Source organism: Trachinotus anak, unplaced genomic scaffold, assembly GCF_046630095.1.
Source record: "Trachinotus anak isolate AG129_WGS33_773 ecotype Australia unplaced genomic scaffold, CSIRO_AGI_Tana_v1 ptg000013l, whole genome shotgun sequence".
Classification (NCBI taxonomy): domain Eukaryota; kingdom Metazoa; phylum Chordata; class Actinopteri; order Carangiformes; family Carangidae; genus Trachinotus; species Trachinotus anak.
Window position 1 is genome coordinate 4,783,592 of NW_027273864.1, and position 25,008 is coordinate 4,808,599.

A 25,008-nucleotide genomic window follows, 5' to 3' on the forward strand; every position below is an offset into this window, starting at 1 on the left:
ACGCACGCACACACACACATACTTGTACTTCTATCTTTGTGAGGACACTCATTGACATAATGCATTCCCTAGCCCCTTACCCTAACCTTAACCATCACAACTGAGAGCCTAACCCTAACCCTGACGCTAACCTTAACCTAAACCTAATTCTAACCAGAACTCTAAAACCAAGTCTTAACCCTCAAAATATGATTTTAATGCGTCTCAAAAAGTGAGGACCAGCCAAAATGTCCTCACTTTCCCAAAATGTGCTCAATGTGTTAGTAAAATACTTTTTTTGGTCATTACTATGTAGCAAGTACAAGTACACACACACACACAGTAAAATAGTTAGGGAGTGTCATGCCTCAGCTGGATAGCTGAGTTCCCTTTTTTGTTTCCCCCAGTGTTCTTTGTCTTGTACTTCCTGTTTTATTCTGATACTCACCTCTTTTCTCGTTTCAGGTTCTTCACTTCCTGCCCTCATGTGTCCTCCCCTTGTGTGATTACCTGCCCTGCCCTAATGTGCTGCACCTGTGTCTCATCGTCTTCCCTCTCCCAGAGTATTTAGTCTCAGTGTTCCCTCCCTTCTGTGCCAGTTCGTCTTGTTCTTTATGACTACGTTCCAGCCTTTATTCCCCGTGTGCCTTATTCTTGTCTTGTCTTGTTTTTGGTTTTTGACCCTGCCTTTGCCTTCCGATTTTGATACCTTTGCTCTGCGGACTGATCTCCTGTGTACCGACTTTTGCCTTATTAAAGGACATTGAGAACTCGCTTACTGTGTCAGTCTGCATCTGAGTCCGAGCCATTGTTCAGCCCTGTCAGGGAGAGAGAGGGATGGAGGGAGAAGAGATAAAAAAAACAACCTATCTGCAGGTTGGGAGGGAGGGATCCATGCAGTGGAACTCAGCAGAACCACACATGCACACACTCAGCACAAATGTGCGTTAGAGCAAACACATCAATCTCAACGGTTGGGGAAAAAAAATCCAGTACTCTTCATAAAGGTCAGAGACATGCCCTGGTCCAACTGTCAAAAAAAGGTGAGAAAAAGAGAATTTCCCATTTATAGAGGTGGGGGATTTCAGTCACACGATTCAACTTAAGTCAGACAGTAGCGCATACCTCCACCAAGGCCATACAGTCCCACACATGAAAGAAAGTGAGAAAACTTGGGACTTAAAGGTTGAGACTTGAGACTCGCACATGTGTGACTTTCTCTCACCTCTGCCATTTAATGATTTGAAAGTGAATATTCTACTTTTTCCTACGTTACATTTATCTGACAGCTATACTTAATAGTTCATTTTTTAGATTAATATTTTACATGAAACACATGATCGTCTTATAAAATAGTACATACTGTTAATTTGTATAAATTACAGCATTAAAGATTCTACCAACTTTTTGGCTTGTGTGTTGTTAAACATTGCAGCAAGTGAATTCTCTACCAAACCTCTCACATGGTTTGAATTTCATTAATTTCACAAAATGACTAAAGAAAATATGAAAATATAGACTGCCTCCGCAGAGCCGACAACTCACCCCTTCATCAGCTCTTCACACTTTTACCCTCTGGAAGGTGCTACAGAGCCCTTAAAACCAGGTTGAAAAAAAGTTTTATCCCAAGAGCCATCCCTGAGCTGAACTCTATTAAACCTTCCCTCTGCCACCACCTCTGCATCATTATAACTTATCATGATCTCTCAGGACTAGACCACTATCTGTTCATCTTATGTGCAATCTCTATGGTCATACTTTGTGCAATAATATTTCAGACAGTACTTATCAATGTTCTCTTTTGATGTTGATGTGTGTGAATGAGTTGTGTGCATGTATGTATAGTGTTTCATGGGTTTTGTGCAGCCAATCTCATTGTACTATTTGGTGCAATGACAATAAAGCTTTCAATTTAAAATATGAACACACATTTCTGTAGCAGACCTTTGTTTTTGAACTTTGGTTTTTGACCACAGCCCCACTCACACTAGAGTCACATTATTTTCAGCACAGCAAAAAACAGCTAAAAATCACCAGTTTATTCTTTTCTCATATACGTTCAGGATGGAACGAGAGCTGAAGTCCATCCACTCTGCTTATCATTACTTGACTTGAATGCCTCATCTTCACTGTGCAGAATAATGTGCACTCAGTTTGACGCTTGATGGGACAAGCTTCTCCGCACTCACCTCAAATCTCATTTATGACATCACAACTACTTTAGAGGCCAATCATGGTCAGATATGAGCTTTACACAAGTGTAATGTGAAAACTGATACCTCTGATGGCACTTGAAGGCATCAGAAGACTCACTGTGTAGTGGTAGTGGTAGTAACATGTTCCACCTGCAGAGGGAAGTAATGGGCCACTGAATAACTTTGAGTGAAGAAGTGCAGACTCAAATCATGAGATAAGAAAATGTTGATGTGGTAATTCCACTCTGGGTCTGATACCTGAACCTGCTAAGGGGCTCCAGCTTGACTTAGAACTGGCACAACTTTATCCAGTTGTGCCTCTTGTTGTATGTTTGGTGGCCCCTTGCACTGGGCTCCATAATACATAATATATGCTGGCTGAGAGTGTGAACAGAGGGGAGGGGGCCAATGAAGTATTTGTTTTGGTCTGAGATGCTGGTGGTCTAGTGTGACATCTAGTGGCAGAGATGATTATTTACTGAACCTTTATAAAGTAACTGCCCCGGTCCATCGCCCATAACTTTAAAGGGGTCTCTTTTATCTCTGCTTACTTGCAGTTAGCACATCAATCTGCATTTTGTATGGGTATACAAAATTAGGCTTTATTCGGGGCCACAACACCAACATAACACAATGAATACATTACAAACATTACAACACACACAAAATACCTCCCAATATGGGAGAGGAATAATTCAAGTTAAACATCGCAGTTTCACCAGGATTGTCCTGCAGACAGTACAGTACAACATTCAACAATCAACAGGAAAACACTGTGCCATAAATAACAAGTGGTGTATAGATCATACAAAAGCAGGAATTTCAAAAGATATTAAACACTGTGTTTGCAAATGTGGCTTACAATACAGTTTTTAGGAATAAAAGAATATGGTAGCATTAGTGCCTTTGTTGGAGGTGCATTTGTTTTCCTGTATTGCGTACTGTCCAAGGAGTATTTTCCAAAGAGACATTTTTCCACAGGGACGAGCTCCTGAGGACAAAGTTCCTGTTTTTTCTTTTTCTGCAGAAGCTTCATTAATCTTGCTCTGATTGGACGTCCAGAAGAGCAGTGCATATATACATATACATACACACAACTGCACAGCCCTTGTAGTCATCTTTCCTGCTTTGGCATTTTAGTGCAGCACCAGATATTTTGTATTCCAGTGATACAGCACCCATAATTGTCCCTTCATAAATGGGTTGCCTGCCTATCGTTAGCAAGTTTCCTTCTGTGTTTGGGAATGTGACAATAAGTCCAGTTCTTTGGAAAAGCTGCAGGGGAGGCTCTGTCCTGGATCTAAGCTTCAGAGGACGCCTGGGGTTTGAGCTGGGCCTTCTCCATGGTCGTACCGTACGGATCTGACCTTTTAAAGAAGCCCATCTGGAGGGAAATGGAGAGAGATGAGAGAAGATCAGACACATGGCAATCTGACAAAGTCTCCACTTAAAGGGAGGAAACTTATAGAAATTAATATTCCCAGTCTCTTTCACAGGTTTCACACTAATGATGGTAAAAAAAAATGATTCCAGTAGTGCAGACCCAGTATGTACTAGTCAGTAAGTGCAAATGCACACACTATATTCTACATGTATGTACAGTCAGACTTTCACACCCAAAAAGTACAGTTTGTAATACTGCAATAAGAAGTTTGCTGCTTTCATATTGAACTTTCAAATTTTATAAGGAAATATGTACATCTGAAATTGAATTTGCTGATGTAAGAAGCTGTTCCTCCTATGTGGCTTATTATTCAGAAAATCTTCATAAACAATAAAGTTCAATGAATTATTATGGGACAGATTTTTTTTTTTGGCTTAGTCTCTCCATCCTTTAAGTGCAGGGCAGTACTGTGCAGTGGGGTTTATCATACTGGAAACAGGTTTGATTAGGCTGATGAGACTGACCCAGACAGTAAACTCAAGACAATCAGCTGAAAGACTTATGATGATTAGTGCAGCTTTAAGGAAACTTCTACTTCAGAGTTAAGATTTTTGTTTATTTTATGCACATACTCGTATCTCTTGTTAAGTTTGCATTAGTTAAACAGACCCAGCATGTTGCACAGTCAAACAAAACTATGTCTGTCCCGCCTGTTGGCTAAAATGTTACACGTTTTTCTTCCCCTCAGTGTTGACTAGAAGGATATTTGCCCCGATCTCCCTTCACCACATTTAATGGCAGTAAACTACAGTATTTTGTGTTGTTGATACCCAGACGTCGCAGTTTGTTTCATTTTATATGTTAGGAATTGCTTTGGAGTCAGCGCAATGATAGCTATCTAAAACATTAATACTTAGCAAATAGCTACTGGCTAATTGTGAACAATACCATTTAAGCTACACCTGAAGTGCGGCAATATTCAACTCTAACACATGGCAGCCAGTCAGAAACTGTTATTCTCTGTGGTAACAGTATCACAGCAGGGTTATTCATCAGCTCTTTACCTTGTACAGTAGATATATGAGCAGGGCGAGTAACAGCAATCCTGCTAGAATAGCCAGGATGATGATCCACACTGGAACAGAGAACAGACTGTCCGGCTTGTTCCACATCACAGCCGTCACCACCTGAACAACAGGAAACCACAGCGATCACATGAGTCTGCACAGATCTGTACCAGCTGGCACCAACAGTCACATGTAAATAAGTTTACAAGTTTGTGAATTTGTAAAATCAAATAAAAGAATTAGATGAAGTTACCTTTTTGGATCCCAGTGGTTTGAATTTGGGAGGAATAGAATAAGGCATCCTGTCCACTTGGTACTGAACAGAGCACTCCAGAACGTATTGCTTATAGGCCTTCTGCGGACAAGCACAACACAGGTTCAATGAGGGGTCGATATCTGAAGGCTGCTGATAGCTGACATTTTTAGGGCTCATTTATTACACAGATTAACCCTGATACACATATTCTAAAATGACTATATGCTGTAGTATATTCTGTAGAAAATTAGCATGTAGTATGGAGTTGACACACAGCATCTGTAATTGTTGTTTGGTGACCTCCAACAGAGGGCAGTATAAGAACAGAGATCATCTGACTTCATGGTGGTTCACTCATGCAGTCTAGAGTCTCCTGTACTAACAGTGTATGTACGACTGATAGTCCAGAACAGCACTGCAGAGCAGATCGACCCGTGGTCTCACCTCGATGAAGGTTTCAGCCCAGATCCTGGAGCGTACGGTCAGGATAACACTGTCTCCTCTCTCCAGCAGCCCAACATTGCACTGCAGCAGCCAGCACTCCACTGTGGAGCAGGTCTGAGGAGGGACGGAGCCAAACACAGCCAATGTCACATTCAACTCTAGTTCTTTAATGAATAGTTTTAGCTTCTTCTGCAGGAATCACACATGAAAGAGTTCATGAGTTCCCATTCATTTGAACCTTTAATGGTCTTGTTGTTGAACTTAAACTGACTGACCTATCTTTGGCACTCAGAATTCCCAGGGTGCACTGTGGTTTTCAGATGGCTTCCTTTCAGGAGGTTGTCAGCAGAAAAATCACTTGTATGTGACATGTTGTTTTTAAAACTGATTACATATGTTTTTATTTAGTTCAGTTTCAGAGGACTGACTGAACAGAATGAAAGTCTGATCATTTCTTAAAAGTGGTATTGATAACAATTTTTAACAAAAACTTATTATTGTCATTCAATAAAATGTTTTAGGATAATCATCTAATGTAATGTAATCCAATGTATTTTCAATGCGTATTAGTTGATCTAATTTCATTTCATTTATTTCACACAAATCACAATGAAATGCATACAAAAGCCCAGTAAGCTTCAGGAGCTTGTGAATAGGGGCCCAGTCACTACATTATTATATCAGTGTAATTTTTTGACATTGTTTTACATGTCATCACTGGGGGCAGAGGAGCTCCTCCTACAATAGAGATAGATTGAAGTGTATAGGAAATACTTGTGAGTGGTATATCCCAGCACAGAGACCCACATGTCTGATCTTCATCTAAAAAGAGTGTTTATATGGGCATTTTCTAATTTCAGTTAAAATGTCTTTCATATTTATGTAATGTTTTATTTCTAAGGATTTACACATTGTTCTTTAAATTTGATGTGTGTCTTCTCTTTCACTTTAATTAATCTGAAAAATCTGTGCAGATTGTTGAACATCTTTGATTATAACTGGACATTTTGTTTGGACATAATATTTGGTAGAGGCTAATAAATTTAAAGTCGGTCTGGTCTGAACTAAGAAATCCAAAGAAAGGGAAAGGGGGGCTTTAAAGCATAGTGGACAATTCCCTGCCTGCACAATATCCAGTTTTAGAGACAAATCAACTATTAAAACATACAGAGAACCCAGTATAATATAGATTTCTAAAAATAAGATGATAAATAGAAGATATATATTGTCCTCCAGTAAGAAATGTATGACAACAGTGTGCATAGTCCAGAGGAACATATCCTGTATGGAACCTCCTGCACCTCTGTTCCCACATGTTTCTTTTGCTGTAACTGAGCAGTGTTTAACTTGCACCTGATAAAAGCATTACACTTAGTAATTTAAATATTAGGAGGTAATCACTTACATTTTTGTCAGACTAGGCAGAGTCAAAACTGCTCATTCACGTGAATTGGAACTATGTTTGGTACAGTAGTGAGCACTAATGCATATGCTGCTCTGGGCTCCAAACCTCCCAGTAACCAGAGACATCTATTCAAATGAACTACTGTTAATGGGGTTTGAGTTTCTGTCATTCTGTTTTCTCTCTGGATATCAGAACCTGTTTTTGTCTTTTTGTTTCACTTCATTCATTCTCCTTAAAATGCTGAACTAATCAGAGATGTAGGCATTAATTTAAAGGTCCAAAGATATCTGTCCATGAACACATTTAACTGTTTCAGAGAAACAAACCTGTGTAAGATGCTTTGAATGTTAACTTTGAAAAGTAGACTTTAGACTTAAACACAGAATCTGTCAAAACATCTACAGGATTGGGTTGGTACTGATTTAAAAGTAATTTCACTGCTTAAATTAACATGCAGCTTTCAAACAGTGAAGAATAATTGTTTGGAAACGTCTTCATGTGGCTGAATTCTCCAATTTAAAGATGGTTCTTCTGAATACCATAAGAGATGAGCTGTCAGTGGCATAACGGTCAGTGATGCAACCCGCACCAAAGCAACCCAGGCCTACGTCACAAACATAATTAATTTCATCTCAGAAACAATTACTGCCAGCAGCAGGAGATGTTGACCAGAGCTCATTATATCTATTCCCATTTCCTCTAGTGAAAGAAGAAATCTCATTATGATTTAAATCTTTTTCAAGTTCAGGGGGGCAGAGCTGCCTCTTCCTACAACCTGATTGGACTATTTTTGTTTAAATGCACAACATAAACATGCAAACCCACCCGGCAGAGCCACACACACAGTCACATAAGAAACCCATTGGGGTTGAAGACTCAACACAAGACCCATTGACTTTATTTAAGAGCCTCTGTTGTGGTGTGTTTGGACTGAACTGCTCAACAGACTCACGTCAGCATGATCCCCTCTACATGCTGAGTCAAGGAGGAAAGGGAAGGAGAAAAACAAACACCTCCTGAGGTCTTTACGAAATACACAGAGTCAACAATTCTATCCTGATGAGGAACAAATGTTCTCAAGAAGTTTAAGAGAAAAGATAAATCCACCCCAAAATTGGTTATTTTGTCTCTTTACACTTCTTTGGTTAAGTTTACTATCAGATGACAAATCATCAGTATCAACATTATGAGTTGCTGGAGAGCCTTTTTTCTTGCATTTTACAGAGCTAAGCTAACAGGTTGTGTTTGTGCTGTGCTAAACTGAGTTTTCCTTAAAACGTCTTAACAACTGGATTTTCTATCTATGCCATAGTGTCTCACCAAGTTTCCGTGTTCAGCCAGGGGATACACCTCCCTCCTGTGGACGTGGTGCTCAGTGTTGGATTTCAGTGAAGTGGGACCCTCTGCTGCTGGAGGCTGGAGCTTCACGCACAAAGACATTGACAGAGTCATTAACAAACAATCAGGGGGTCATGGACAAGAGTAGAACAAGGGGAATGGCCTCAACATGCCAACCAAGTTTTGTGTGTGTGTGTGTGTCCTCACCTTGAGTTTCAGTGCATTAACGGTGGTTTTGGAGGAGCAGCTGAGCGGCCCCTCAGTGACCACCTCCACAGGGTAGAGCAGCTCGTGGCTGTGAGTCCTCAGAGGACATTTCACATCTAACGTTGTCTGGCTGACCACACTGGGACCATTATTCACCAGCTGAAACAGACAGAGAGAGAGTTTGAACTAAGATGATGTTTAAAGCAGGTTTAAGCAGAAACATCAGCTTAGTTCAAAACACCAACAGCTTTATATTTTGAAAACATCTTCAGGAAAGACAGACGCACTGCATATCTGATGGAGGTTATGAAGATAAATCTACTCTCTAACAGTATAATGGAAAGTAACATTTCCTTTTATTTATTTAGCTTATCGAGGGGGCATACTACCTACCAAGCTGGCTGAATGGCTGTGCTTAGTTTTTATAATACATCCATGGTGGAGCAACATTAGCATTTATTTGAAATCAAGATGGCAGCGCACACTGTCGGTGTGGCTCTGTGCACAGCGTATTCCTCTACACTGCACTGTTTTGCACTATTGCTGTTTAATAGTCCTCAATTAAGTGACAGGTTCAAGGACATTACCTCAATATTTCAACATTTTGATCTTGCTATGTATCTTGTCTCTATTATTTATCTTACCTTTAGAGAGGGGTCGTTTAAGGCTCAGTCATTTCAAATTGGTGTTAAAGTTTGGTTTTCAGTTCCAAGTTGAAGTTTAGGGTCCATAGAACAATTTGAGTCCGAGTGTCAAACACGCAGATAGGGGGCGCCGTAAAATATGTAAACTGCTACAACTTTTGATTAGATTATCCAATTTTAACATATGAGGTATGTATGGATTCAGAATTAAAAGGAGAAACAGGTATGCCAAGCATTTGGTGACCAGATTAAAAATAAATACACTTTTAGCCCAATATATTAAATGGAAACAAGCAAAATTGTGCTTTTTTTGAAGAAAAAGTCTGGAAATGTCCTCAAAGTTGCTATGAAACATGATTTTTAAAGTTATTGTAAATAAAGGCTGTGTAATGACTCAACTGGATTTAAGATTGGTGTTCAGAATATCCCTATAACACAAAGATATAGGATACCCATATACAAATATGGCTGCATATAGCCTACGTGATATGAAGCACCCAACTTGCAGGCCTTTTGTTATTGTTGCACTTCTTAATTATTTTTTCTGCTTTCATCCATATACATAATACTGTGATTTTTGAAAATTAAGGTTATGGTACATCCATTTTACGTCCATTTTACATCCTGGGAAATCCTGGGAATATCTGACAATGAGGAGATAGTTGCACCAGATCTTTATGATTTCATTGTTATTGATGGTGGAGCACTTATCCATTCACTGCCTGGCACGACTGTCCAAGGGAAGATCTTTGAGTCCTACTTCGACAAGGTCTTCTGCCCAAGAGTTCAACGTGACTTTAAAAGATCAACACGAGTGGACATCGTCTGGGACCAGTATCGTGCTTTGACAATCAAAGGAGGAACAAGAGAAAAAAGAGGATCAGGCACCCGAGAACGCATCTCTGGCACTCCCAAGAGATTGGCAGGCATTTCTGGCAAATGAGGATAATAAGACAGAACTGTTTTCATTCCTGTCAACTGCACTTGTAACAAATGGACAGTTCCCAGATGACAAAGATGTCTTCATAGCAGCAGATGATTGCGTCCACCATGTTGGAAACAGTTCTCCAATGGATCGCTGCAACCATGAGAAAGCTGACACTCATGTCCTAGTGCATCCTCTCCATGCCCTCCAAACAGCATCAGTTGGGATGGTCTATACTGGAGACACAGATGTTGTCGTAATCCTGCTGAGTAATTTCCATCATATCAAGGCTTTGAATGCAACTGCAGAAATCTGGATCTACTTCAAAACTGGAAAGACATCAAGAATGATCTCCCTGAACACTCTTGCCACAAAACTGGGCACAGAAACATGTAAAGCCATGGCTCTCTTCCACGCATTCACTTGATCAGACAGCACATCTTCTTTCAAGTTCAGGGGTAAGCGATCCTGCTGCAAATTGATGCATGAAGTTCCACACTTGACAGAGGAGTTCGCAACTATCGTTGAGACTCCATTCCAAAGCTCTCCAAGGCTGAAAGAAGTTGCAATAAACTTTGTCTGCAGGCTGTACTCCAGTGAATCAAATGAGGAAAATGATGTTGATCTTCTTCGCATGAGACTATTCTCACAGAAGACGAGGGATGTTGAAAGAATCCCCCCAACAATGGATGCTTTGGATCTACATCTCAAAAGGAGTGTCTTCCAAGCAAGCATCTGGACGACAGCCCACATGTAAGTATGCACCTGTATTGATTTGAGTATTGTACCATATAATCACAAAAAAATCATGCATTTATTCATTCATTTATTTATTCATTCATTCATTTAGGTCAACAATGCCTGTCAACAACCCCACTGACCATGGGTGGAAAGAAGAGGACAGCAAACTTCTTCCCATTTGGACTACGCTACCACTTGCCAAAGACGTATTCCAACTAGATGTGAACTGCGGTTGTACAAGTACTTGTACAAGTCGACCTGCCAGTTCTCGGTGCGAGTGCATGAAGGCGAAGTTAAAGTGCACACATCTGTGCAAGTGCACATGTCAGAACCTCTAAGACTGACATAGAATAAATCAAAGAAGTAAACCATAATTATCATTGTATAGTGAAGCTCTCGGAATAAATGTTAGCCCTATGGTCCTCTGTTCATTTTTTGAATGCCAGAAAAACTATTGTTTCTCTTCTTATTGTTATTGATTTACTTTCTTCCAGATATAAAGTTCTTTTGTGAAAATTTCTTGTGAATAAAATGATGGCTTGATGGCTTGATGGCTTGATTGATTGATTGATGAAAGATGAAAAAAGTTGGGACTCCTGATCCTAAATCCATACATACAAAGGTTATGGCTGTTACTACATTTTGCGGCATCCTCTAGGGCATAGAATAGAAGAGTGAGGAACATTTCAATTTCAGTTTAATCACTACACAGTCTTGACTTAATGAAATACCATTAAAAAGTAAAATTCCTTAGCAACTGTGAGGATATTTTCAGACTTTATCTTTAAAAAAGCACAATTTCGCTTGTGTCCATTTAATATTTTGGGCTAAAAGTGATTTTATTTTTAATCTGGTCACCAAATGCTTGGCATACCAGTTTCTCCTTTTAATTCTGAATCCATACATACCTCAGATGTTAAATTTGGTTAATCTAATCAAAAGTTGTAGCAGTTTACATATTTTGCGGCGCCCCCTAGAGGCCATTTTTTATCTGTGTGTTTGACACTCAGACTCAAATTGTTCTATGGACCCTAAACTTCAAATTAGAAGTGAAAACCAAACGTTAACACCAATTTGAAATGACTGAGAAAAATTACACATGCATCCGACCCCACTATTTATTTGTTTTGTGTTGAATATTCAGATAACCGCTAGTTGAATATCTTATGAAGGCTTCTATCTATAATTTAGGTCAGCTCTTTAAACTCACTAACAGAAGCAGAGAGTTACCTTTGTCATCTGGTACATTTATACCTACTTCTGTCCACCTGTTTGATATTTTTATAGTTTAATATTCTCTCTCATTTTAGCTCTATTCATGCAACACAGTGCACCGATGCAGACACTACCATAGCTAGCTAGTTACCTAGCTAGCTAGCTTTGCTTCCCAGCATCAAAGTGAGGAGACAGTGTTAACAGCAGGTGCTAACATTCGCCGGCTAATTCAGAGTTACCTCAGTGTTTTGACTCTAGAGAAGTTCCTCAGAGAAAGACACAAAACTCTGTGAAGAGCAAAAGACAATCTGTCTGTGGTCGTTCTGACACACAGGAGCTAGCTAGTCTCTTCACTTTGATGAGGGGGTTATAAATTAATTCTGTAATAATAATTATATATTATTTTCTCATTTCAAAGAAAACGAGGGCTGTAATAAGTAGATAACAGAGAGCTTTTTAAAAATAAATCTTTAAATAAAGAAAAACTGTGTAGCTTCAGTTTCCCTATTTCTTCTTTTTCACTAACTCTATTTCACATTTTTAACAAACTCAAGCATTTTATGATAATCTCAAAACATCCCAACAATAAAACAGCTTTAACACGTGCTTTTCTCTTTCTCTCCCTCTTATAACCCACTCTATCAAACTTTAACATTTCTCAGTAATTTATAGGTTATGGGTCCGGATCCAGATACCACGGCGTTTGGGTCCAGATCCGGTCAGCTGTTAGTGACCTCTGATATAGGGTTATAAAAAATCATGGTTTACCTCATAGACATGCTGAAGCTCAGGGCCAACTTCCTGCTCTTCACTCAGACTCTGACGAGCAGTCCAGTTAGGAGGGGGAAAGATTACTTTGTCTGGCCGAGAAACACTGCAACAGACCCAAACACAGAGTTTAGCAGTAATCTCAACAGGATTCACAGTGATAAGATTGATTATATGACAGTGATGTCATGATGTCATGGTAGAGTCAGAAAATGAAGCCTCACCCCTGCAGGATGACATCGGCCATCGCAGCCACCTCCAGCTCATACAGCACCACCTCGCTCTCAGAGTTATTTACATTTTTACTGCAACAGACACAAAATAATTTGGACAAATTCGAACAGAAAATTACTAATATTTGTCCCCAAAAAAATGTCACAAGCATTAATTTTATCTTTGTTAACTTACTAAACGCAACCCCAACCTGAATTTAAAGACCAACCAAAATAAAAGATATTATTGCTGTGACCTACCTTCGTATTTGGAGCTCAAATTGTACAGTACTGTGAGTGTCCTTCAGTCTGGGCACAGTGAACCGAAGGCCGGCCCATAGCTAGAAATGACCCAGAGATAATGTAGACAATTAATCCCAGGAACATGAAAAAGGAATCATAAATAAATGAAACATCAGTGAAAAGGGAAATAATTTTCTTCATTCTGTCCACATTCAGCATATCTAAAAAATCTGATTCTGTCAGTGATGATGAAAGGTTTTTATTCTTTTAGGAGCCAGGAAGAAACTATTTCTCATAAATAGAGCCTGGACTCTTATTCTGGGCTTAGTTATTCGCCAGCTGCTGGAAACATAAAAGTTTGTCTGATGTTTTGTATGTTTTATCAGATCAATATGAAAACATTTCGAGTTTGCTTGTGCATGAATTACGCTACGCAGGAACAGTTTAACTTGACTTAATTGTACAGAGACACAAAAACTGAAAAAAGCCAAAAGCAACATGTGGGCTTTGTTGGCTCTTACACTGGTACCAGGCTTCATGGGGTTTCCCAGATCACACACGAGATAGCGGGTCTGGTTTTCTGCCTCATAGCTGCACGTCAGCTGAGTCAAGCTCTGGAAAGGACACAAAAGCATCAAATATTGTCTGCTCTTTTCTTCTGCTATTAAGGTTGCTAGATTACGCATAACGTAAAATATTTTGCCTGGTCTTTTTTTAAAAAGACATCTTGATACATTTTGGTGAACTGACAGTGTTAATAAAAAGGATTAAACACACGCAAAATGATTCCTGTTTAGTTTGGGTTTTTTTGTGTATTTTTTATATAGTGTTTTTACTCTGCCTAGATCCCAGTGGTGGGGACACAATGTGGGTTTTCCACATCTTTTTAAGTACAGCATTGCAATGGAGTGATACTTTGTTGGGAAACCAAACAAAACTTTGTAATAAGCAAACAAGCTGTACATTATTATGAAAGACAGAGACTTGTTATTTGTACTAAAGTTAGAGAGTAATAATATTTCAGTAATAAAGGAATCATACTAATTCCTGGTATTCATACACACAACAAAAAGCCTGAGCCTGTCCTCCTCACCACATTGTTGCGTGCTATCCCGCTGTAGTCCGCCTCTGGGGGAAGTATCACGTAGAGCTCAGCCTCGTACGCCCCTCCCTCTCCCTCGTTCCTGGCATTGAAGGTCAGACTCAAGGAGTTTTCATCTCCCAGGTAAACCTCTGTTCTGTCACTGGAAGAGGAGAACCACAACATCATGACTACACTTCCTCTGAATGTTTTACAATTACAAACTCTGTACTCTGTCTTCATATTGCATATATCACAGCTAAAAGAGAAATACAGAACCCATAATGGAATGTAGAAATATCCAGTAAAGCGCTATCATATTACCATCCTCCCTATTACACTGAATAATATTAGTTTATATTTTGATTTGTTGCCTTGTAAAAGTTAATTGTGAAACCTGCATTTAGTTGTTTTTTTTTTTGGCCACTTGAGGGCAGTGCATTAAACTGTAAACACCACATCTGGCATATTTTCACCAATTTAGGTTGCATAAATACACATACAGTAGACAGGGTCTCCATCAACTCCTGAGGGAAACATTTGACTCTTAAGGAGCTAAATGCTCTGCTATCTTCACCAGCTAGTCACTAACTTTATCTGTGTTTAGTTCTGAGCAGTTTGTGTAACAAGAGGTTCTTAGAACAAACACAGACACAGCCTAGGTCAAAAACTAGTCTATGGCCCATATATGGTCAATGAAATCAAGGACGTCTAGTTGAAAACTGTTGAGGAAGTGCTGTAAACAACAACCTTTTGAGCTAAAGCCTGCTCGAAAAGTCTCTAAATGTCACTAGATGACATAATACATGAATATTGTGTCACATTTACATTTAGCCTAGTGTCAGCAGGTCTCAGTCCTTTATCTGCTTGCTTCTCTCCTCCTCTCTGTGCTCACAGATACAGTATTTTAATACAGCTGAATTTCCAAGCTGTTCTCATTTAGACAACAGAACAAGTATAAATCTGATGCTAATATAAAAATATTGGTTAGTGCAGCTTTAAAGCTAAACTCCAGTGAAATGGTTTGTTCCAAACACAGCAAATGTGTTCATAAGTGTTTGTGCTGTTTGTGTTGACTGAAACATTTGCCTGTTTCCAACACTACTAGGTGTCAAATCCTACTGCATAGTATACAAATATAACCAAGAGATTAATCGATAAAAACATTAAAATCGCTAAAGAATTTAATCTTTTACAGTCATTTATGATCCCTGACTGATATTTGTGGTTTTCAGTGAAATGTCTCAAGAACCTTTGGATGAATTGTAGTTAATTCAGTACAGACAATCATGCCCCACCATCAGTATGAATTTTAATAACTTTGATTATCCCTTAACTTTTCATCTAGCGTCCCCCAATTTTTATTATCTCCAACATTTTATGACAAAATAGTTGCGAAACTAAAGACATTCCCATAAGCCTCAGCTGTTCTTTGAGTGAGCCTAATCAGTAAAATGCCCCCACTCTAAATTAAGTGTTACACCTCAGCACGTTAGCATCGTCACTGCGAGTATGATAGTATGCTGATGTTAGCATTTAGCTCAAAGCACCACCATGCCTACAACATTTACAGAGTGACTAGCATGGCTGTGGACTGTTGGTCTCCATCTTATTTTAAAGGTGGTATTTCCCCAACATTTTTTATTGTCAGTCTTGAAAAACCCAGTTATCTATGTGGCAATCAAAATGACCAAAACCAGCAGCTTCTATTTACAGCCTCTACATGCAGGCAATTTAGTTTGTGCTATCTGAGTCAATTTCAAGTGAGTTGGTGCAGGGTATGACCAAAATGCCCAAGGAGTGATTGTAAAACGTAATGAAAAGCAGGAACATGGAGTCGTTCCAGACAATACTTCTCTGTTTAAGACAGTCCCCAAAGGCCAACCTCCTGCATATCTGTCCATGACTGACCTGGGAAATGACCCAAATCTGATCGCTGTGATTTGTCTCAGGAAACCGACCCCCACCGTATTCTGCATGTTCACAGTGACGCCCCCTGTGTGCAAACACACTCTCAGTGTAGTGATAAATCCTCTCAACACCCTCCAGTTCCATCCCTCCCCCATCAGGTATACTCTGTGGTAGTAAATTCATGTTTCTATTGAGCAGAAGGGGGGAAAGAATCAGGGTTCTTTTTTCATTCCCTGTTTCCTCCTCCCCTCCCCCTCTCTTCAGAAGGTTTGGACACAGTGACCCCTCGCTAGGTAAGACAACCACCAGATGATTTTAATTAGGCTCGGGAAAGTTTAGCGAATGCAGAGGAAGCAAGACTGATACCCTAACACCAACACTGAGCAGATGCTGAAAACACACTGTTGGAAAAATACAGTGAATCATAAAGCTCATAAAAGTGTAACTGAAGCCAGCGGATACAACCGAAACAGCAGTGACAGCCCTCTAGGCTGTGAATGTTAAACATCCCACTGTTTGTGAATTCTTGGCGAGCAAGAGAAAAATGCTGTGTCTTATGTGTCAGTGACGGGAAATTCTGCTTCGTGAAAGTGCTGAATCATTTGGTCCTGTGGCAACTACAAATGTAGATCTTTGAGTTTTCATGGGAAACTTTTTGCACTGAGTGTGTTTCTGCAGCTAAGAGAAATCACGTGGCTGTGTAATAAAAAACAGAGCTAGCTGGGTGGGAGGAGAGAGTCTGAGCATGCGTGTGCGTGTGCGTGTGTGTGTGAGTATGTGTATGTGTGTAATCGCTTTGTGAATGGACTGAGACACTGCCAAATATCTGGCTGACGTCCATTCACAAACAAAGATACATGATTAATTAACAACAATAAGTGAGTGAGCCAGGACTCAGGAATCTTTCCTCCATGTCTGTACATCGGTGTAGACATGTTATTGTCACAGTCACAGAATCATGTTTGTTCCTTTTATATCGTTACTGAGCTTCTTCTCTTTCATTATTTTTCACCACTCACTGTCCTATCTGCAGGTAACCATAGCAACGATACTTCTATCACTAGTTAACTCAGTGAGGAAACTAACCCCAGGTTAAAAACATTGTGTGTGTTTGTGTCCATGAGAGGAAGTGTGTTTTTAATTGTGGACATTGTGCAATATCATTTACTTATTGAGATCTTTAAAATCTTTTTGGTTCCGACCTGGGGACCTTGTTGCATGTCTCACTGCTCTCTCATTTTCTCCCAATGTTTACTTCCCCTCTACACTGTGACTATCAAATAAAGGCAAAACATGCCAAAAAAATGATCTAAAACTTCTCCTGTATCCAAGCTGTAGTGCTGTTCTGCAACACGACAGTTAAAGCTGCACTAATCAGTATTTTTTATATTAACCATATAATGTGAAAGGGGTCGCTTGTCATGATTAACCCACAGAGAATTAACTTCTGACTCTACAGTTGTCTTCAACTCTGTGAATCATTTTAGCTCCTTTCAGCTCATTGTTTTGATTTTCCTACAATTTTCCTGTTCACAGCAGCTGTTTTCACATCGCTGTATGCTACCTGGATACAGCTTCCCTCAGCAGTTGGTGCAGACCAACTAACAGGAATGTTAATATTGAACTTTAGGTTGCATCCACACTAATACGTTTTAGTTTTAAGTTTTCATACCCCTAAAATGGCAACTTGGGAAACGATGACATAGTCACCAACAGCTCCCTGATTGGATCTTATCAGCCTCGACTATCAGTGGAGTATGCAACATGGATAATGAATTTCAAGACCTTGTTGTCTCTGTTAGCAGCTGTTGAGCAGTTAATTTCTGCATTTTAAATTACAGCTGGCTTTGCTCTTCCTCATCCTGCAAATAACCAACTGCAGATTAGACAACTGCTTCCTGTTTACCCTGGCACTCATATGCCCAATGTCCAACACTGGTCCTCATGTGTTTCCAGCTGTGGCAGCATGGATGGAGATTATTTGTGATACAGAGGCAAAACAGTCATCTGGATGGAGATCATATTAGCATGGATGCAGCCCTAAAGAAAACTGACTCCTAAAGATTGCTAATGTATGTATGTAATGCCAATGAATGTATAAATACACAAATATGTTAGCCATATCAACTTTATGTCAGTGTTATGTTTACATCTTGTTCTGTTTCCCTCAAGTGGCCAAAAAACTCAATTAATACCTTTTTAAACAGTGTGGCCTCTGCTGGGACAACTTTTTTTTTTTACATGTGTTGTTTACTTTGTTCAGCCAAGATGGCTGCTGCTCAAGCTTTCCTCTTGTTTCTCCTCCACAGTAACCAGAAACATAAAATGCATCCGACGAATGACCCACAAGATGCATTTTCTTTGGCGGATTAGCACCATGTAGCTGGAGGGTTTAAGTTTGTTTGTTGTATCAGGTAGAGCAACACAAAAGGTGATTTCCTCTCACCCATAAACAGCCAGTTTCAGGTCAGGGACACAGATGTTGTCCTCTCCGCAGTCAAGTTGAATCTGGGCCTGAGAAAGAAAGAAGAATAGAGAGGGTTAACGCAGCAAGGACGAATGAGGGATGGATATGATGGGTGAAAGAAAGAGAGGTACTATACCCAGGGAACAGAGTCCAAAGGTATCGAGAGAATAAAGCTTTGGAGGAAGAGGATGTTTACAGGAGCCATTGCTCTACATTCATGATTTAATGAAAGGCTAAAAGATAAAGACTATACATATCCTACAAAACTATACCAATATTTATAACAACCAGAGAGCAGTATCCTTTCATGTTCAGCATAGAAGTAATATGTGCTTTACATGTGGGAAAGAAGAGAGGAAGAAAAACATGGTGAAGCTTTAGGAGAATGAAAGGACGATAAATTTCATCTAAACAACTAAGACATTTTTGTGGAAAAGCCTCGATCAGAGAGAGTGAAAACCTTACATTTAGAGGAGAATTGGTCTAATCTCGCTCTTCAGTCTTACATGACAGATGACTTGGTAAAACCCACAGTAAAAGATAAATGTGATTTGATTTGATGGTATTGTCTTTTCCAGTGTGTCCCTTGAGCTTTCTGCTTTATTCTCTCTTTTCTGTTTCCAGCACTCCTCCCATGTAGCTCTGTACTGTCAGTGTTGCCGTGGCCCCATCTCTCCAACATATGGGAAACATTAGATTGTAAAAGAATGCTACAGAGAGCAAAGAATCAGCCTGGCAATGGTTAACAGTGTCTCAGTGGAGATTCCTGAGTCCAGTCCCTGGTTTTACACTCATCCAGGAGGCTATCGATCATTTAACACCAAGCAGACAGGAGCGCACGCGCTCTGTAACAGACTCCCTTACATTACATTACACAAGTGATGAGTCCAAACTTATCTTCTTTTCCCTCTTAACCACTTCTCATCTCTTTTTCACTTTCATCTCTTCATCCCCCCAAAACTTTGACCCATGTGACCCATGTTTAACTCCAGCTCTTGAAGGAATCGACCACGCTGTCGCCCTTTAACCTTAAGACATTGAGCAATGAACATACAGACATCTAAATTATACCTGGTGGAGCAATGACTATTCTGCTGCATGCTAAGACCATGTTCAGAGACTGTGGGACAGATTAAGAGTTTAAATGAAGAATTACAGCAACAGTAAGCTATTTACAATAATCACTTATCAAATTTAGTGTCCAGCCCATTTACATCAGTGAGGGAAAGCTAATAACACAAACACCTCTAATACAATGCAGTTCAACAGCATCACAAACTACATTCACCAAAAAAGACCAGAAAGGTGAATCAACACCTCTATAAAGCACTTTCAACACAAACCAAACATTAGCACCTCTGTGTCTATGGTTGGAGCTTAAAGGATGAAAACTTTGAAGAAAATTCACCTTGTTTTGAATAATTCACTGTCTTTTTTTGTTTTGTTTTGTTCAAATTAAATTACATTCATGGCAAGAAATCAAGAATCATAAAGACTGATCATAGTCATGATTTTAAATCACAAGAAGATCTTCAAGAAATTGCCCTTAAGCCATTTTGCCACACCCTAGACCAACAGCCACATGAGTTACTGAATTAAGCCACGTCTGATGCTTGTGCAACGTATTGTGTGGTTTCGAGAATCCTCAGCATGTCAAAAATAAATAGTTAGGGGCCACAATAGAGCAAGAAACATATAGAAATAACTACTCCCTAATACAAACATGTGTGCAAGGTTTGGTGAGTTCTTGCACATGCTAAGGGCCTCAAATATGTGTAATACTTGTAAAATGAAAATTGTGGCATGAAATCCAAAATGGCTGACTTCCTGTCCGCCAAAAAAAAAGAGAAATGTGGATTATATCCTTTATAGTGAGACCAATCATCCTACCAATTTTCATAAACATCCAAGGACCTTCATCCCGATATGGCCCTGTGTTTGGGGGCATTATTGAGCCCGCTGGCCACGCCAAAGCCCAGTCCCTACAGAAATTTGCAGTTTTTACCTAGCTTGACGTGCGTTTCGCAAATTTTCATGAGTTTTTGAGCATCCTAAAAATCCTCAAAAATCAATTTTTAATCCAATAGTAATAATCTTGATAAAAACAATAGGTTCCTGGCTCCCTCGGTGCTCAGGCCCTAACTAACTGAAACAATTACAGAACACAGATACATGAAATGGCTTTTAGTGGAAAACCATAAATTGGGTGAATAATAGGGCGTGACATCATAAAACTTTTAAGTATTATAAGTGTTGGTGTGGTCAGAATTGTGGCCTGAAGCGCTCTGATTACACCCAGCAATGATCTAATGTGAATTGTTATTTCACTGCCACAGTATAAAAGTTTGATGGCAGCAGTGATTCATTTCTCTCAGTCCATCACTTTACTGAAATGAATATAACTCCTGCTGGACTCCGCCCATCAGAAGGCAGTCAAATCCACCCCATTTAAATTCATGCATTCGATCGGAGGGACAGAGGAGTCACTAAACAGAGTGTGTGTTAAATTGTCGGCATGGAGCCTAGTGTTACTCTACACGTAGCCACACTGAAATGTTTGCACGAACAAGAGGTTTTCACACCGTGAGGCCCACATCCCAGCAGGGAGGGGAGAATTATACGTGGGGAGGAGGGACAGACATGAGGCTATAGACTGTATATAAAGATATATAGACTGTATAGAGTATAAAAATATATGTATAAATTTACATACAGTCAATGTCTGAGGCAAAGACACTGCATGAGATGAAAGTCATAAAAAAAAGTCGTAAAAAGTCATACTTCTTCTCAGAGTCATAACTCAGTCAAATATTTACACAGGCATGATACATATGTTTTTAGACTTGTGACTTACACTTCTCTGATGTCCACTGTGAATACATGTCTATGAATCCACTTAGAAAAAACGTTCCTTATAAAGCCATTTTTCAAAGTTATCCAGTGGTGGTTGTCTGTACAACTTTAATGGTGCTGATTTGCCAAAATGTAAACAAACAGACTAAAATAATGTGTAGCTCACAGTGTAATCCACTAGCTCCGTTCACTGTACTACATCCACTGTCCACCATGTCACAAGAGAGTCCAAATTCTGGGGGTGCAAACGAATATAAATGTAAAAAGTTGCTTTCATGGCATGTACACCACTTTATGCTAACACTCCCACAATGCAATGCTTTGCATTTTACAGATGCAAAAATTACCACAGTGTGACTCTATAGTTGTCAGTAATGATGCAAAATAAACATTAGTTTGTGTCCAAAATCTCAATTCATTGTTCACTACTGAGTGAACCATTTAGTGTCTATTATACACAGTGAATCACTCAAGACAATATTATACTTCCTGTTCATGTGTTCAAAGGCATCATGGGAACTATAGTTTCAAAGCTTAGATGTGATTATTCCCCAATAGTAGTTACAAAATCCATTGAACTCCATTATCAATAAATTTTCTGATAAATTTTCTAAGACATGGTTCTTACAGTCCTCTATCCATTCATATCCATTCATATCCATTCATATTCATATTCATATTTACTGTGTGTCTGCTGTGGGGGAAAAGATCAATGTATTAAAAGCTTGTTTATTCTTCTCACATGAGGAGAAGGTTTCTGGTCTAAATAAAAGTTGGTGTGTTCTGTAAAAAAAAAAAAAAAAAACTGCCACTTACAAGCACACGACACACACACTCTCACCCCCACATCACACACTCCCTTCACCTTATATCACTCACATAAACATGTGCACGTTTTCAGGCTCTGGCTCTTGCTTTGGTGGAGGAGACCACTGACAACATACATAAACAAACCACAACCAGATGTCTGAGAGCTGAGCGCCGCCCCACCCAAACGGAGCTGTCAGTCCTCCCTCTGTGTTTTTGCAGAGCCATGACTCACCAGTCCTCCATAAACCTTCCAACTCTTCATATAGGAAACAAAACAAAAAAAAAAAAAAAACGCAAACGAAGACCAGAGAGTGCTGTAATCAGCTCTTGCTCTGTCAGGCCTGACCCTCAACCTCCAACCATATGTGGTTCAGCATTAGAGCGGGCCCTTACATTTGATGTCAGATTTAAAATGGCGTCCCGTAACCTCCGTCTTTGCCTTTCAAATAAATTTCCTGCATGCAGTCTGTAAACAATGGGATGTGTGCTGTGGTAGGGAGTAAAGTTAAACACATATAGTTCAGAGAACCACTGTGTATATAAGAACCACTTGTACATGATTTTAGATTGTTTGGTAAAGCTTTGTGAAAATATTCTTCATACCATATGTTATGCTCTCGTTAATCGTTATGGTGACCATCTGTTTGGTCCGTAAAGTACAAGGCGTGTGGCCATATAAGTGGTGCGGTCTCCATGTTTAGTGTGGTAATGTCATATATAGATACACTTCACATCCTTGGGGATTTCAGCTTCCAAACGAGAACTGAGACAGACCAGTGCTTCAAGGATTTCCAGGTTGGGAATTTAAGGAAGATTTTTCATATTTCTGATATTTATTTATTATACATGATGTTAAAGCACTACACACTGTGCTAACAAATATTACTCCTAAATGTTTAAAATACAAAAAATATACTCAAATCCAAGCACTGCCTGAATTGGGTCCAGTATTTGTCTTTACCTACAGATGCTAAGGACCAAGCCAATCCTATAGGTAACGGCGAGGGATGCAACTAGCAATTAATTATATTATCACTTAGTGTGTCTACTATTTTCTCAGCTTATTGTTATGTCTATTGAATAATGAAAAACACCCAATATACAGTAATTCCCCCAAGGAAATGTATTCAAATTACTTGTTTTATCCAAAACACAAACATATTCACTTTACTCAGGTTTATTCATGTTTCATTTGAAAGGAAAAAGCAACAAAACTAGTATTTGGCATTTTTTGCTTGAAAAATTACAAAAACTATTCCCTGAATAATATCTCCTACTGGAGCAATGGAAATATTTGTCATTGCAAATTTTGGTTTTGATTCAACATTGAGTCAAGAGCATAATTTCTACTGGGGATAAGGGAGCATGTCCCACTCCCTTTCCAAAATCCTATTTTTTTCCTCCTGACTCTAATGTTTCAGTTCAGTTTACTCTCTGAATTCTCTCTAAACAGAATCCTTGTACTGTATGGCTGCCAACATCCAGAGGAAAGGAAGAGGAGTTGAGTGACACTTTGGACAGTTTTTGCCCCGAGTTTTGCCTCTCAGACTACAAAGAGGCTACTGCTCTACCATCTGATTGGTGGAGGTTATAACTGCAGCTTGACATAAAAACCTGCAGACAAAGCTCAGGGTTGAAAAAACACTGTAACCACCTTCACATGTTGTTCCAGTAAGAAATTAATTTAATGTTTGCGATCACTTACAGTCAGTAATCTCCTAAAAACACACTATTGAACATCAGTCAAAGATGATTATTTATTAGATATCTTGTTTGTTTGTGATTGATCACAGCAGGGTGAGGGTGGGGGGGGTGGGGGTGATGTAACTGTGTGGCCTTCATGTGGCTGTGTTAATGTATCATTAGATAACACTTACCTTCTGCTCTATAAGCTGTTCTGTCTGATAATTCAGGATTGGTCTGAGGCCATGCTGGGCTACTGTGGCATGAGGATCCAGACTGAAGTTGAGACTGATGTAAATGGGAGAGAGTTTATCCCGAAACTCCTCTTCACCCTGCAACACAGATGCAACTGTCTGAGTAACTGGTGTTAATGACACAAATCCACATATTGTCTCTGTGGATTGATAAACCTTCATTTGGTTTATTAATGTGCTGTTTGGTTCAGTTTTCAGTTTATATTTTGAGTAAATGCACAATGTACATGTCACACTATATGAAATCAAAAGCAGATGTTACAACAACTGTTGGCTTAAGTAATTTAATAATTTAGTCATTTATGACGCCCTTTTAAATAAGTACAAGGCAGAAATGGTGTACGGACAGGTAAGTGTGGACCCACAGGTGAGTGGATGATTGGCAGTTTCTATTCAAACCATCTCTTACCTGTCAAAGTGCAAAGCGCTCTTTTCATTATGCCCTTAAAGTGAACATCTACACATGACCCAAGTGTTTGTGTCAGACATTCACTTTGATCAGGTCGCCTCCGAGAGACGAGAAGATTGGTACTGTAGAGGTTTCACCACAAACAGCGCTTCAAACAGAAACTTCAAACTCTGTGTATTAGGAAATGACTTCAACCTCTGTCCAGGCAATGAGTTAATTGCCTTCACCTGGTGGTGCAGGTGCAAAACAGTCTCTGATCAGGCGGCCCCAGTGAAAACCAGCGGGGCTCCGGCACAGGATTAAGAGCCAGAACAATGGTGAAAGATGTAAAAGGCACCGGCCTGAGACGACTGGCCTGAGAAATAGTTAGTGCACATTACTCTTATGTTTGTAAATCATTTGTCTTTATTTTCATCTTCAGATGACAGCATGAAATAAGACTGAAATTAAAGGGACACAAACAGTTTAATAAGGGCTTATTATCATAGTTTTGGCCATGAATGCTCATGTGCACATT

General features: G+C 39.5%; 1 protein-coding gene across 2 annotated transcripts in view; it reads right to left on the minus strand.

Moving 5' to 3' along the window:
* Positions 1–2,749: 2,749 nt before the first annotated feature.
* Positions 2,750–25,008, minus strand: part of LOC139630712 (integrin alpha-5-like) — a 48,484-nt gene continuing 26,225 nt past the window's right edge. Inside the window, exons 18-30 of one of the 2 annotated variants that reach the window (XM_071494382.1) lie at positions 24,023–24,160; positions 18,462–18,529; positions 14,117–14,267; positions 13,545–13,637; positions 13,042–13,121; positions 12,793–12,873; positions 12,569–12,674; positions 8,276–8,434; positions 8,051–8,152; positions 5,326–5,439; positions 4,879–4,977; positions 4,623–4,745; positions 2,750–3,558 (exon numbers count right to left, since the gene is read on the minus strand). In XM_071494382.1, the coding sequence (XP_071350483.1) occupies positions 3,475–3,558; positions 4,623–4,745; positions 4,879–4,977; positions 5,326–5,439; positions 8,051–8,152; positions 8,276–8,434; positions 12,569–12,674; positions 12,793–12,873; positions 13,042–13,121; positions 13,545–13,637; positions 14,117–14,267; positions 18,462–18,529; positions 24,023–24,160 (1,398 nt within the window). In that variant the 3' untranslated portion in view covers positions 2,750–3,474. Of the gene's footprint in view, positions 3,559–4,622; positions 4,746–4,878; positions 4,981–5,325; positions 5,440–8,050; positions 8,153–8,275; positions 8,435–12,568; positions 12,675–12,792; positions 12,874–13,041; positions 13,122–13,544; positions 13,638–14,116; positions 14,268–18,461; positions 18,530–24,022; positions 24,161–25,008 lie in introns of both variants that reach the window. The other variant, XM_071494381.1, reaches the window with a different exon arrangement.